The 16,116-nt window shown below is 34.2% G+C and overlaps 1 protein-coding gene across 1 annotated transcript in view; it reads right to left on the bottom strand.

The window, feature by feature from the left end:
• The window catches only part of TMC1 (transmembrane channel like 1), a 129,399-nt gene that overhangs the window by 94,410 nt on the left and 18,873 nt on the right, over positions 1-16,116 (bottom strand). The window contains exons 2-4 of the mRNA XM_090275222.1: positions 10,130-10,177; positions 6,820-6,997; positions 2,358-2,483 (exon numbers count right to left, since the gene is read on the bottom strand). Coding sequence (XP_090131348.1) covers positions 2,358-2,483; positions 6,820-6,997; positions 10,130-10,177 — 352 coding nt within the window. The remainder of the gene's footprint in view (positions 1-2,357; positions 2,484-6,819; positions 6,998-10,129; positions 10,178-16,116) is intronic.

Below are 16,116 nucleotides of genomic sequence, written 5' to 3'. Positions count from 1 at the left end.
CTCTCCTGTCACACTGTAGCAAATCAGGCACCATCAAGTCTGTCTTGAGATGAAAAAATTATTACAACTTGTGTTTCCCTACTAAGTGCTATGTTCTGGCACCACCATGCTGAGTGTGTTAAATACATCATCTCAGTTAATTATTCCCATAATCCTGAAATTGGTATAATTTCATAAGGAACCTGGGGTCAGAGAACTACATAATTCATGTAAAACTGCATAGCTATTAAGTGGAAGATTTGAAATTCAAGCTTAAGTCTGAAGCCCATGCCTGCTCCTCTGCCCTACAAGGGAGATACAGGCAAGAGAGAGGGAAAGATGCATTTCTGTATCTCCATGCAGGTAGAAAGGGAGGAGATACTCTTTAGCATTCTTGCTCAATTTTGTATCATGCTTTGAAAGTTCACAATATTATCACTTTCCAATTTTATAACTTTCTATTACAGTTACCTAGGTTTGGGAATTTCATGGTCAGTAATATTTTAGAACATCTTTTGGGAGCTAACAGAAGGTTGCAAAATTTCTATTTTGCCAAGTGTAGGGGAAGTCAGAGATGCAATATGGTTCCAGCAGTAAAGTGTCTGGGAAATGTTGGACTCTGTGTAACCTTCTGTGACTGTTTCACTCTCTGTAGCCTCAGGCTTGGCTGACTACACAAAAATCCAGCATGTCACCCAAAGATAAACATCATGCCCCCAGGAAGGAGATTAATGAATGTATAACGTGTGACTACTACCTGATGTTATCTGTTAATTTAGGAATGCATCGTTTTTTCTGGTGATCTACATGGCTACCCACCATATGGTTTTACTATTTACCCCCTATAAAAAAGAGACCCTGTCTTGGGAGGGGTGTGATTCTTCTTGCAGGCTACTCCTGGGAGCAAGCAGCTCCTTTGCCCATGCATGTAAGTTTCTCCTATTAAAGCTCTTAAGAATTTGAATAAGGCTACATGTCAGTTCTTCAGAATCAATCCTGAATTTAGAATTTGGGGGTTTTCCCCAAACAACAAATAAGGATATTTTTAAGCCTATCACTTAGCAATGTTATCACTTCATTGAATGAAAGACTTTTAACTCACACAAGCACACTCACGTGCACACACACAGGTGCACAGGCACACACATTAGTCGGTCTGTGGAGCCAGGGGTGTTGCTTGCCTTGGCCTTCCTCTACAGCTGGTGTGTACATGCGCATACATGAGAGCTCCTAGCAACAATTGTGCAATGCAGAACTGTACCTGGAAAACCATTGTGTGAAACTTGGAAAACTTTACTCCACAAATCAAAATGATACCATTATAAATGATGATGAGGTTCCCACCTCACAGGCTAGATCTAGAACATCTTATTTTTAATGAGGTAAGTGAGGCCTCAGGAGGTTAAGCAATTTCCTTAAATAACATACAAGCTTTTTCAGAGCCAAGACTAGAAGTGACTTATCCTGGTAGCTACTTGAGTTCTTTTGTCGTCATCAGGGTCAAAAATATTATAAATTTTACATTATTGCATTTATAATATAATATTTAACATTATAAGTTAAATAGGCTTAAGGAGGTATAGCTTTGGAAATGTACAGTTATTTTTAAAAATGGTTGTGTGGGAAAATGCAATCTGTAGCATGAACTTCCACACAAACATAACTATTATCACAGACACGTTCCCCTTTTTCATGCCCTGCTTCCTCCAAACACCATGGCAATGGAGTATAATGTAATCCACAGAGGTGAATTTGCTTCTATCCTTCAGAGAAGGATAATCATTTGACTTTTCATATGGGAAGTTTATAAATCTGTGCACCGCTGAGCGTGTTTGCACCCTCATCAGGACTCAACATAGAAGTAAAACTGAGTTGCTGACAAGTGATCAGGTTATCAACATAACCTGTAATTAGAATAGTATCTACTGTTCTGTTGGCTTAGTATCCCACCACACTTTAAAGAGAGCTGTCACATGAAAATACCATTTGGAGCTGGGACTCTGTAGAGAAACTAGTGTGTGCAATTTACACAAACTTGTAAAATTCAAATATACCTTTTTAAGAGGGATAGTATTAAATGTATCAAACTAAAGAAACTCTTAGTTCAAGTAACAAATAATCAAAGGTGACCACAAGGATTATAAGACTCAAAACAATATATTTGCTTATAGGTTTAAATTTGTAATTCTTAGCCAGGCCTCTCTAGTGATATGGTATATATATACAGTACATGACATATTATATATGTATATATGACCATGAGCATTATATATAATAATATGAGTGTTATATACAGTGTTATATGTTAAATACAGATAATAAACAGAGGATTTAGGAGATCAGCATCAAAGTAAGCATTTCTAATTAAGTTCTCATACCTGAGAACTTCAATTTTCTTCTCCATTTTCCAAGGTTTGCATTTGACATTAGCAATCATTTGTCTTTCCTCATCTAACTTAGCCTTCAGTCTTTCCAATTCTGCTTCATCAATATCATCATCATCCCTTTAAAAGAAAAAAAAAAAACTTAGTAAAGTTATGTTTTACTTAACTTCCAGACTTAAAGAAAAGTGATGTCAGAAACTCAGTCATGTATCAGCTTGGCTGTACACCATGGGTTCTGAAGTCCATAAGCATTGGATATCGGATCCGAACACAGAGACAGGATTTCTGGGATTACTATAACTTTAAAGAATAGTATTTACACTCTGATGTCCTGAAGCTAAGCTATTCTTACATATAGAGTCCACAGCCTCAAACTCCCAGAAGTGTTTCAGATCTATCAAGAGTTTTTCCTCTCTTCTTTGTTCTCTTATACACTTCCCCCCACCAATTCTACATTTCAGTTTTAAAGTTCATTTTCAGTAAGGATAGTAAATTAGAGGTGAAGATGTCTTTGAAGTACCCTTAAACTTTTTAATTTAGCCTTGACTCAAGAGAAAGAGAGAAAAATTGAAATAGGGAAAAATAAAATATGTGTTTCTCAAAGCTAGCTTAATCTTTTAATTAAGCTCACAACTTCAATTGATAAAATTCAACTTGAATTATATTTGGTGGAAGTGAATTCTTTGAAGAGGGCTTCAAGGGAATTTAGTTTCTAACTGAGCAAATAAGATATGTCTTTTCTCTTCTGTGTTCATGGTATTACAAAAATATTATTGGGGCCAGAACTCGAAAAAAATAAAATGAAAACATGAGCAACATAATTTTAAATTGAAGAATGTAATGCCATATTGTAGAGATAAATCTTTTGGTGATAGATTGTTTCAGTTATTAACCTTTTGCTGGTCAGGTTCAAACTCACCTTTTTATAATTAATATTACAATGCTGGCACTGAGATACTAGGGCACAGTTTTGCTTTGTCAGCTGGCTCAACATTAGGTTGTCACTAGGTTGATACTAAGAAGGAACTTGGTCTTCCCTTTGGTTTTCTGCCTGCTTCTAGCTTCCTCCTTAGCACTACTTCTTCCCCAGGAGCTTCAGGGCATCCCCCAGCTGCAGAGGACTCTAGTTTGCCAGTTGTCCCACCTAGCCGAATGAGTTTTGTCACTTGAGCATCATCCCCTCTGCAACGACTTCAGCTCTGTAGGTCCCTTCTCCATGCTTCTAAGTTTTAATTTAAATCTCTTTCCATTATTCCTCTAGCCCTTGGGTAGTAGCTATTTCCTAATATTGCTATCACCATGCTACCTTACTGTTCTCTTTTCAATCTTCCAGTAACCTAATTAACAATTATTTATTATTTATTAAGTAGTTCCTTGGTTAAATGCTCTTGGTTCCATTAACTGTTAAAATTTTTTTCTAACTATACTCCACAGACATTGGGATCTGACTCAGAGTTAATTAGAAATATGTTTTGTTGTTCACTAAGCCTATGACTAAACACAGTAGGAATATGGCAAAATCTGTTTTTGAAAATTCCATCTGAGGAACAGGAGGATATGTCCATAGTTTTATAGCCCACCCTATAAAATGACTTTGCAATCTCCTTCCTTTCTCACAAACCCATAGGTTCAATTATGTCATGATAACTGAAACAAAAATTTATATGAAACCTCCAAAATATTGAATAACATGTCCTGTTAATAGTTTGGTTTTTGACCGATTCAGATATTTTTGCTTAGAATAGTAATCCTGACTCAAGAGAACTATAAAAGTATACTCTACTAAAATACAACTGTGGTTGCCATTAGGCTGTTTCTGTTTTAATACTTGATGTTTATTATATAAAGTCTTATATTGACATAAAATACTTAAGTCTTTTTAGTACATATATAGCCACAAGTGTATTTTTTTAATTTGCCAATTAGAATAAAATGTGAATTGATTTGTCCTAGGGAGAAAAATATATTTTAGAAAAATTACTCAAAAAAATTGTTTCCACATATACATAGACTAAATTTAAACTACATAAATAATTCTTACTGAAATCTTTATGAAAAGTATCAAAAAGAAAAAATATATGTTAAGAAACTATCAAGAATAGATTAATTAAGAAACAAAAATATTTTAAGACTAATAATTCAATTGCTTGGTATTTTAAGTCTTTAACTTTCTTACTCTTCCAAAATAATTCATGATATTTACATTTAAGTACCTTAAAGCTTTACATTACTGAGCATCTATTAAGAATCTTACATAAAACGATATCTAATTTAATCTAGCACCATTAAAGAATGAAAGAATGACCTACTTAATATGTAGATTTACCGTGTAACTAAAGCTTATTTCTTTATATAAATTTTTAGATAGTACTTAATGCAAACCTTCCTAACACTATATGCTTTTCTGCTATCTTAAACCCAGTACTTTATATGTTAACCTATCCAAATTCTATTATTCCTTCAAAAATCATAATACATGTTTTCAATAACCCCTTTTTCTGTTTATCCCTTTAAGAACAGTTTTCTTCAACACACCAAACCACTTCTTCTGTGGCACAGTTATACTGTATTGTTTTACAATAATTTGGGTGACCTTTCCATTTGTAGGATGATGCCCAACCTACAGAGACACACTAGTAAGGGCCCAATTCACTTTTTTAAAAGGACCTCTCCTAGGTAGAGAGGAGAGGCAAATCCTAGAACACAACCTGTACCATGCCTATTTTTGGTAATGTTTTCTCAATTAAACACTACTGCAAATAAATAAGCTTTGCTAATAGAAAATATTGCTAATTAATAAGTAATAATAAGACATGGAATTTAAAAGTACATTGTCTTTTGTTTTTTAAGGGAATAAAGCATAAAGATACTTTAATAAAGGTTATAAATTAAAAAATGCTGGAGTCAAAATTTAAAGCAGGTGGTGTCTTGGTTCTCAAAGAAAGAAGAAAGAGAAGGAGCTTGGGAAGGAGAAAAAGGAAAAGAAACAGAAGAAAGAAGAGGGAGAGGATTTAAAACAAATTAATAAAAATATAATAAAGAAGGATTATTCTTTTATTTTAAAAGGAATGACCATCTATTAATACTAAACTTCTCTGCCTGACAAAATTCTTCATACAGTTGTATTTGTCAGGTAGCCTTGCTCTGAGAAATCACCTGGAGATCACTCCAGGATTAAACCACAGGTTTACTGAGGGAAAGGGGGACGGGGGAGAGAAAGCTCTAAGAGGACCAACTCCAGGGCCGTAGGAGCAGGGAAAGGGAGGCAGGGAGCAGGGAGCAGGAGAAAGGAGAAAAGGGAGAAGGGAGAAGGGAGAAGGGAGAAGGGAGAAGGGAGAAGAAGGGAGAAGGGTGAGTGGAGACTCCCAGTCACCCACGCAGGCTGGCAGAAATTGCCTGCCAGTGCCATCTCCATACTTTGTCAAACATACATTTTGGTTAGAGTGAGTTTATCCATCAACACATTCAACAGGTTATTTAGATCTCTCTGTTTTTCCCCTACCAGGCCAGTCAATATATCATGTTAGGTCCATCAACATTTCTTCTGGGAACCAGCAAAGTCCATTTTTATTTGCTATGGGAGGGGCTAAGACCAAGTTAATTTGCATACAGTCATTTGCATACATCAAAAGTTCGGGTGGGCAGTCCAGCTGCCTCCATGTCCTGACAGTATTTAATTAAAATTATTTATGAGAAGAAAAATAATAGCTAATTATTGAAAACTTATCTGTTATTTACAAATTTCTGGAAAGCAAAGACAATAAATCCTTATCTTGGATTTTCCCAAAACAGTATTTAATATACTATGCTATACAAAGTCAGTACTAACTAAAATGTTGACCTGATGGAACTAAAAAATAAAAATGTATTAAATAAGAAATGACAATTCCAATCTTCTGCAACAGGGACCCATACACATATTTTTTTTCTTTAAAGGGACACATAGTTAATATTTTAGACTTTGAGTACTATATACAGCTCTGTCCCATATTTGTCTTTGTTTTTTATTAATAGCCCTATAAAACTATAAGAACCATCCTTAGCTCTTAGTCTGGAATTACCCATAGTTTTCCAACCCCTGCTCAGGAAAATAAAGTGATTTGAGTTCATAGTATAGGAGTTTTCCATTTCAATAATAATGCATATAATTAATGGGATAACTTTAAAATATTTAAATTAAGTATAATATGTTAATAACTATTAGAGTTTAGATCTCTCTTAAGGGAATTTCTCTTAGGCCATTTTTAAATATATATTAATTTGTAAATTCCATTTTAATATTAAATACATTTAACTAAGTGAAGTAAAATGGCAGCATCAGGTTAAACCTGTCTTTCTAAAAGTAGTTTTAATTACCAATTTTAAAGTCAAAGAATGCCTAAAGGAATGGTCTTCCTTCAGCATCAGGTGCTTTTGAATAAATAGTAATTTCAGTTATAGATCAGATCTAACTTACGCTCCTCTGCACAACTTCTTCTTCCTCTCTTTCTCTCTGGCCTTCTTTGTTTCTTCATCCTCTGGTTCAGGTGGTGGGTCATCCTCACTAATAACATCTCTGGTCCGTTTCCTCTGAGGTCTCATGCTCTCTCTTCGAGGTAAAGTCTCTTCCTCTTCCTCTTCATCTTCCTCTTCACCTAAACACAGCAATTAATGCTTCAGGGAGCAATATCAGAAAGTGCTCTTTCCTGCTACCAAATGTATTTTTACTTTTTGATTACATTGTCACACATCTAACACCACAATCCAGCAATTTTTCATGTCACAATAAGATGTACCATGCCATATATGTATTTCATAGTCTGCCACATAAATACATTTATCTGGATTCTCATTTGTTTTGTGGTTCATCGACTCCAATATGTGAATGAGGAGCTATAAGTTTTAATAATCTTTAGAATTTAAGTCTTCATTAACTTGAGTAACTAGCTGACTTGGAGTTTAATATCACACTGTGACCTCTAAGACCAAGTTTAGAGATTACCACTCTAGCACATAAGGATTGATTGACTTCTATGTGTTTACTACTACTCCTATCTTAGAACAAAGGACAGAAATGACAAGGAAAGACTACAAACTAGAATAATTTTGAAGATATTAATTTAGCCCTCAAGATTTCTCCTAATCTAAATTATCCTCATTCTTGATTCTAAAGATTTTGTTCTTTTTCCTAAATATTTCTTTTCCTTTCTCAAGTGAAAGTGATAATAAATACATTTTCTTGATCAGTCTAGCCTTATAAATAGAAACAATTTGTAAATGTAAATTTAATTTAAAACTGAAAAAATGTTGTTGTTTTTTTCATCAATTAACAATGCCTTATTTGTCCATAACTTCTTAGGAAAGAGAATCCAGTTCCTTCCATCATAGTTTATCATGTATGATCCAACTACATTTTCATCTTTGTAAAATTCTGATATTAACTTCTGATACTTAGAATCAGCTACTATAAAAAATCAAATGTTACTCATTCTTACCACTATCTCATTATGTAGAAACTACTATAGGAAAAAATTATACTTCAATAGAAAATTATAAATTGCAGCATACCATTCTGTGTTATCTGATTTTGATTCTTGGAAACTTTTTTGTAACTCTCTAAATTATGGATAACTGGATAGCAATGCAAAATAATTCTTGTCTGTACACACACAAATAAACTCTATTTAGTAGAGAAATAATCCTCCCCCACCAAACACACACACACACACACACACACACACAATAGTTATGTCTTTATTTGCACATTATTTCAAAGTTCCTAATCTACAAATGTATCTGTTCTTTAGATTTGCTTTTGAACTGTTTGTAATGCCTCACCAGATTGTTCATTCATTAGTTAAAATATGTTCATTTTTGCATATGTATTTTATCTTTTGACATTACTTATTGAAACATTTTTATTGATATTTCAAATCATTGCCTATATACTAAAGTTTGGCTAGCAGAGAGAAACAGGGAGACAACTTTATTAACCAAGGTCTGAAAACTACTCTGTTATCAAAACCAAGAATAAATTTCTACTGGTTAAATTTTGTGGCAAATATAATGTGTTATTTGTCTATTCTGAAAATTTACTCAGCCTTAATTAGGCACATTAGTCACTGATTATAGAAAGAACAAAGCTGATAGGGATTGAGAAACAATTTTGCACACAAATAACTCAAGAATTAAAGCAGTCACTTATACTCTGCATTTTAGTATATTTGTATTAAAAGTAAACTATTAAACTTGCAGAGTTTTATCATGGATGAAAAGTATACGATTAGATTTATCTTTTACCACTTAGGAATAAAAAGGCAGTTTTTGATGTTTTAGCTAGTCTCCAAATATTCAAATTCTAAAAAAAAATAAAAATGTTTAGTTGCTTAGTAAGTGTAGATTTGTATATAACATTACCTTTTGGAATGGGCTTGATTCAGTATTAAAAGATAGCTAAACATGCCACCGCAAAAATGACTGTTGGAGTGCAAAATATACCACCCCAAAATATGCCTTTTTGGTATATTGATTACCTTGAGCTGTAAACACTTGAAAAACAGCCAATTCAGGAAGAGGCTTTCTCTGAAGTCCTCTTATCTGCCTTAATGACATGTCCTCCAACAAGAATTCAACTGTCATAAATCCCGTCCCCAGGAGTTTCATCCCCAGGGAAGGTTGACACATCATAGGATTAAAGACTAGAAACAGACACCACATTCAGACAAACTTTGTCACAAACTATCATACTTCCCATCTGCTCTTCTAAGGGTCCATTCCTTAAAATCATTTATTCTTTCTTAAGAGGCCTACACACCTCTTCCTTATCCCTATTAAGATGATATTTAAGTCTAAATTCTAAGCCACTTCAGAGAGTTACCTCTTTTTCCTGGGTATATCCCATATATGCATAAGCTATATGTTACTAAACTTGTTTGTTTTTTCTCTTGTTAGACTGTCTTATATTACAGGGGTCTCAAATAAGAACCTCAGAAGGGTAGAGGGAAAATTGTTTTTCCACCTCTACAGTATTCAAACCATGGCATCCAGAATCTGTGTGACATTCTGAGTTATTTTCATACAAAATGCATACACTTAATGAAAACAATTGGCATTATGAACATTCACTGGTGGTCATATTGTGTGCTCAGGTTGTTAAATTGAGTGTTGATATATACTCTAATTGAACTCTTCTTGAGATACTACTGCTTTTTCTTTCAGTTTTGGTAAATTTGAAGCTTTTGCTCACATAATCATTTTTCTCATGCTCCAACCCATGAGTGATTTGCATGCCTGAAAAGGGGTTTCAGTCTAGGCTCTTGAGTTGAACATACACAAAATAAAAACAACAGAGCAATTTGGACAAAATACCAATGAATTCAGTTCTAAAGAACTTACTCATTTTAATTGAACTGCCTGATAAGTTTAGTCAAAATAGTCAATTTGTTCCATTGTAATAGATTCAGCCTTAGAGAAAAACTTTTGGGATGAAGGATTTAAGAGGGAAAATAGGACAGAAATAAAAAAGCAAATTTTTCTGAACTACCAACTACTTTATCATGAGTAACTTATAAATTAAGTGGAATGTGTATGTGTGCCAATTGAAGGGAATGTAAGGTGGACATTCTACTTGCTTGACGTGATCTCTTTTGTGAGACCATCAACAGTCATCCACACATGCTCCTGTGCTTACATGAAGTAGCATAATACCACAATATGAGAGAATGAATCCACTGAACTCACTGCTAGTCCACAGGAAACACATCCCAGGCAGATCTATTCCCACTTACTTGAACTTTCCTCAGTATCATCTTCTTTTTCCTCCACTTGGATTTCTACTGTTGAAGAAAGGAAAAAATAGTGATTCTTTAAATGACAGTACAGTTGTCAGTAACTGTTTTCTACTGTTATTATTTTTTAATAAAGTTATTTTGTGCAGTTCATAAACTTGTCTAAATGAGCATTGTTTATTAAAAATCTACAGCTCTAGCTTCTTATACAGTGTTGTGCAAAGACTTCTCTGCTTCATTGCCTTCAAGGATTGCAAAGCATATCAATTATAAGCCTGTCAGTTCAAGTTTAAAATAACTTCAACCAAAATAGATTTGTATTACAATAAGTAGAGTTGGAGCTTGTTGAATTATTTTATTCTATGATAATTGAATTTTTAGTAAAGCTATATCCACAGGCAAATTTGGTTATTATAACCAAATTAACTTATTAAAATAGAGAATACTTCATTCTAACAAGCTAACCAACATCAAAGAGCCTTTCAAAAAATGCATAAAGACTGATATTTCCTATTTCAATTATTTCTGTAAGTATTATATGGATATAGCTTAAATTTTTTAATATTTTATTTACCTTGATAACATGAAGATAAATGATATTACAGTTCTTTCTAAGACAAAGAATATTTCTTCTGTTTATCTCTCATACCATACTGAAACCATGTCTTGTTTTTATTTTTTCTCTATTTTTACAAAGGCATATAAAGGTTTTATAAAAATTTTAATGTAAAGTAAAATGTAAAAATATATTAATTGGCTGATTTTTTCCCCTTGTCAACTATCGTCCATTCATTATGAGTTTAGTTAGCCAGAAACAAACAAAGCTCTGCAACTTGGCATGGTAAAAATTACAGCAGACTATTTTTTTTAAAATGATAGTCTAGTAACTTACTTGTAAAATATTAATTTTGTCATATTTTTATTTAAGGTGAATGGGCATAAGTAAAAAAATAATCAAAGATGACAATGGTACTGTGCACACAGGAAACGACCTCTGGTTTTGTTTCTGTTCACACACTGTCAAAGGTTATTATTCAGAATTGACAGGCATATTGAAAAAAATAATACATGCCAAGAGTTTAAATTCTATTCACAAAGAAGATTATTGTAAGATTTTTGCCTTAAAAAGCATCTACATAAAAATGTTTAGAAAATGCAGAAATGTTATCACTCAACATCAGCCATGCAATGTGAAAATAAGTGTCCTTTTGTTGAGAGTGGACATATGTCTTCTGTCACCAGCTGTAACTGGATCTGCACAAAGATCTTTATGTCACCACTGAGAGTTCACAATAGTAAAGGCAGACACTTCTAAGAAGATATTCTACATTCAACAATAGGTCATGGTCTTTTATTTGCAATTAATGCCACCTCCAAGCTTCTTCAGTCAAAGAAGAATTCCCAAGGAAAGCATAAGATTAGCCTTGGAAGCAGGGTCCAGTCAGTGTATATAATATGGAAACAGCTAAGGCCAAATAACAAAGGCTGTCACACAGCCTATTCCACAACACGCAAAAGCAAAAATTCACACAAAGTATTATACTGATTTGTGATAACCAATCCACTAGACATGATTAAGTAAAGATAATTAAATTAAATAGAAAAAAATACAAAATAAACAAAAATGCAAGAAATTTTTCAGGAAAAAGTCATATATTAAATAAAAGCAGCAGAATGAAAAATCCCAAGTGAAAGAAATAAGCAACAAATCAATTTCCTCTAATAACAGGGGAGGGAAAAAACAGGTCTGAAATCATAGATCATCTTTTCAGGTACAAGATAGATAGTCCTAAAAGACCATTAAATGAAACCTAAAAATCCATAAGATGAGACATCCTGGTGACTACAAGTAAAGAACTTAAAAAAGACCTATGGTTTCTAAGTGATGTGATGGGAGTATTGCAGAAATAGCCCCTTCCTTCCTCTGAGTGACTTTCCCACAGTGATTCTCATCGACGCATGATTATCTGCATATTCTCATTAGATTCTCTCATTACTCAATAGCATTCCTTCATCTGGCAGTTGAATCAGGGCCTATAAGCAGTCATTTTTATAGTTATTGTGATCACAACTGGTTTGTTCTTGATTCAAGGGGTCAGCAAAGGCATCATCAGCATCGAGAACTAAAATGCAGCACTATGACCAAGAGACTTAAGACTCTTATTATGGGTCTCAGACCAAACTTGATTTGGTCTAAAAAGCAACTGTAATGCTCGTCTGTATCTCCTGCAAAACAAAGGGATGCTAAAAAAACAAGCTAAGAAACCTCTCTAAGGCAAAGAGCCTGTGAAAAAGAAATTCAGAATACTAAAATGGGAGCTACAGACTGTCTTTTTCTTCTCAGACGATTTTTGGTATGGCCTCTTGCCATCGCTTCTCTCAACAATCCTAGTATTTTATTTCCAATCACATGACCCCCTCATGCTTTGGCTGCTTCCCAAAGCCTATTGATTATATACTTTAAAAATAAACTCTCTCCTGGGGAGTGATTTGGAGGACAGTGAATAAGAGAAGGGAGAGATCCTGTCAAAATGTTGGAGGCAGCAAGCAAAAACTACACTGAAGCAAGCTTATTTAAGACAGGAATATGCAGTAAGAGCAGATGAACTCCTAGGCAACCCGGATCCTCATTTCATGCAAATAGACCCAGTAATTAAAAAAAACACTAAAAGGAAACAACAGCAAAATGTCACATTTCAGAGGCACTGGAATCATTCAAAGAAGTGGATGTTGTTCCAGGCTTTCTTCTTAAATCTATAGCACTGGAAGTTGTTTATGGTTCTTGAGGATCAGAGTAGCCAAGTGGCTGGAAGAGTTAAATGATATTGCCTGTTCCCCTGACCCACATTTAACTCTTGAAGGGATGTTTGTGGCACCAGGTTATTACTTTGGAAACTGGAAATTTATTTATTCCATTAGCATTTATTGTGTACTCACAAGAGAGTACAGAGTAAAATACTCTGGAATGGTAAACTGTAGAAGAAAATATAACTGCCTTTAAGGAGTCTTGCTATTTTATAGCAGTGAAATCTATAAGTTATGAGTATATTATTTAGCTTACTTATATTATAGCAAGAATGTATTAGTTATGTTTATTAGGCTTTTTTTTTTTTTTTTTTTCAGGATTTCTTTTTCAGTACGAGGAAATGTCAATCTCAGCCTTTTCCATATAAACGGGGCACCTTTTATCTCAGATTAAATTGCCCTGAGAGGGATATTACTCTATGCTGTAACAAGGACATTTCCAAATCTTAGCTGAAAAACCCATGTCATCAGTATGGGGTGTGACGTGGGATGTGAGAAGAAAAGAAGAATCAAGGATCACCCAAGGATTTTAGCCTGGGAAATCAGAAGGATAGAGTTACAGGGAAAAGAGAAGGTAAGGCTGTAGGGAGAATAGCATAAGTGGGCAGATCAGGTTGAAGATCATCAGGAGTTTAATTTAACATGTTGGATTTGGGATGCCTATTAGACATCCAAGCTTAAGAGTTGAATAGGCAGTAAATATTTGAGCCTGGAGTTCAGAAGAAAAGTCTGGACTGTAAATATAAACTTGGGAATTATGAGCATTTTGATAGCATTTAAAGCCATAAGCCCAGTTGATATTACCAAGAAAGTGAATGTAAACAAAGCTGAAAAGAGGGCTCCAAACTTGAGAGGACAAGGAGAAGAAGAACCAACCAAAGAGACTGCGATGAACAATCAGTGAAGTAGGAGGAAAATAGGAGATTGTGGAAGGCAAGTGATGTGCACCAAAAAGATGTCTTAGACTTCTAAGTCAAGTATTATGAGGACTGGAAATCAACCACTGGATTTTGTACTGCGGGGTTCAATGATGACTTTGGTAAGCACAGATTTAGTGAAGTGGTGTAAACAAAAGCCCGAATTTGAGTGGCTTTAGGAGAGAAAGGACAGTGAGAAATAGGAGACCGCTAGTTATGCTAGCTAGAGTGCTGGGAAAGATCCAATGAAAATGAGAAATTGATGACGTAGGTTATGAAATGAACCCTCTATAATGTTACTCAAACAACACAAATTATAAATTCTTTTATTTTATTGATGTCATTTTGTATTTGACTGAGACTTTGGTAAAAGACTGGACAACTCACTAATATACCTGTTGTTTATATATAGTGTCCACTGTATAGCAGTTCAAAAGTATGTTTCTAACGCATGAAAAGGAAGAAGAGAAGAGTGAAAAAAGGGATGGGGAAAAGTAGGAAGACAAAGGAAAACATATAGCAAAAAAAAAAGGGTGAAAATTGCAGTAAATGATAGGAAAAATATATAAAGTTAAAGACAGTCAAAAGTTGCATTTTGTCTTTGATATATATTATATATTTATATATTTATGTTTAGTTTTGATATATGGGGGCTAAAAAAAGAAATTATTTTTTCCTCCCACCTTCTAAATTCTTCTATCTGGGCTATTAATCAAATTAACAGACATGAATAAACTGGGAGAAAATCAAATTTTAATAGTGCACACAGGAAAATTCCAAAGACAGTGAGACAACATTAGGTATATAGGACACTTTGGACAAAGGATAAAAGGGGGAAGCAAGGTCTTAGGTTTCAGAAGTGAGAATGGGCAATTTATAGGGAGCTGAGGATGGGCAGAATGTACGTGGCAGGCAAATTCTTGCCAGGCAACTCAGAAACAGTGGGACACAGGTGGTCTCTAGCTTACAGGCCTCAGCCAGAAGGCCTCCTATTTACCATATTTCATTCAAATTAAACTAAGGCCTAAAATTTCCTTCCTGAAGCAGGTTTTTCTCTGACTATCTTGGTCAGGAAAGGAGGGAGGGTCAAATGTTCTTTCTGAGTCTTTTATTTCTTAATAAACAGCTTAAAACCAGTATTCTAAAAGACAGCTTCAGGGTGGAAAAACTTGGGTCCCCTTCAGCTACATTTTGGTAAAAACAGAAAGATGCCCATGACATTTGTTTATAATAATCCAAGTCCTTCAAATGATGGAATTAAACATAATATTTTAGAAGCCATTGAGTAAGGAGAAGAATTATTTAGTTCTTGTATCAATCAATTACCTTAATAAATCTATAAACTACAGGACATTTAAAAAATCCTCAGGAGTAGAAAACACAGAATAAGATCATTACCCTTTTAATATCATCAAGGTACCCAGGGAAAAATGTTTGATTGGCTAGACCTAGTCTTTCTGGATTTGCCAACATCTTCCTATGACCACTGGAAAAACAAACCACGGGGCATGTACATTAAAAAACACACACAATATAATAATAAATGTCAAAAGGTCGGTCATATTTTCAAATATTACAATATCTTGGTGATACTAAATAGCTCTTTTAAATTGCTGTGGTAATAAAACAACAAAAAAAGAAGAAGAATTTTACTTTTGGTAGGACTCACCCACCCCAAAGAGGGGAGCGGGCAAGAAATACAACTGCTGTAATAGTTGTCATTCTAGTGGTTTTCCTTCTAGGTTAATTTATAGTTTGAGTCCCTGAGACCCTTAAGAAGTAGTTGCCAATGTCTGCTTTATTAAAAATACAATATAAAATATTGTAGCCACCAAGTGGAACAGGATGAATTCTGTAGAGAAGCACACTTTACTATAAGGTCCCAAAGAGAGAATGGTTAACCCCGAAAAGAACAGAGAGAGAGAGAGAGAGAGAGAGAGAGAGAGAGAGAGAGAGAGGAGATCCACTGAGAATAAAATACCCTCTTCTATCCTTTTACAACAAAAAATAAATCTTTTTATATGCATAAAAGAAAGGAAAGGGGATGCACATCAAGTTTTTCTGCACTTTTTTCCCTTCTGTTTTTTATTGTACATAAAATTAAAATTAAACACAGGCTGAGTGAAGTGGATAGCTGGTATATTTCCAAATTTTACCACCCTCTAGTTGGAAGAGTAACTATAAAATGCTGAAGCATAGTTCTACAAATAGTGAATTATATACTGGAGTATTTGTGAGAAACTGCAATTAGATATTTTATGACAC

Source organism: Furipterus horrens, unplaced genomic scaffold, assembly GCF_987537825.1.
Source record: "Furipterus horrens unplaced genomic scaffold, mFurHor1.1.pri manual_scaffold_4, whole genome shotgun sequence".
NCBI classification, from domain to species: Eukaryota; Metazoa; Chordata; class Mammalia; order Chiroptera; family Furipteridae; genus Furipterus; species Furipterus horrens.
Note: the sequence above shows the minus strand (reverse complement) of the source record. Positions and strands in the feature narration are given on the sequence as shown.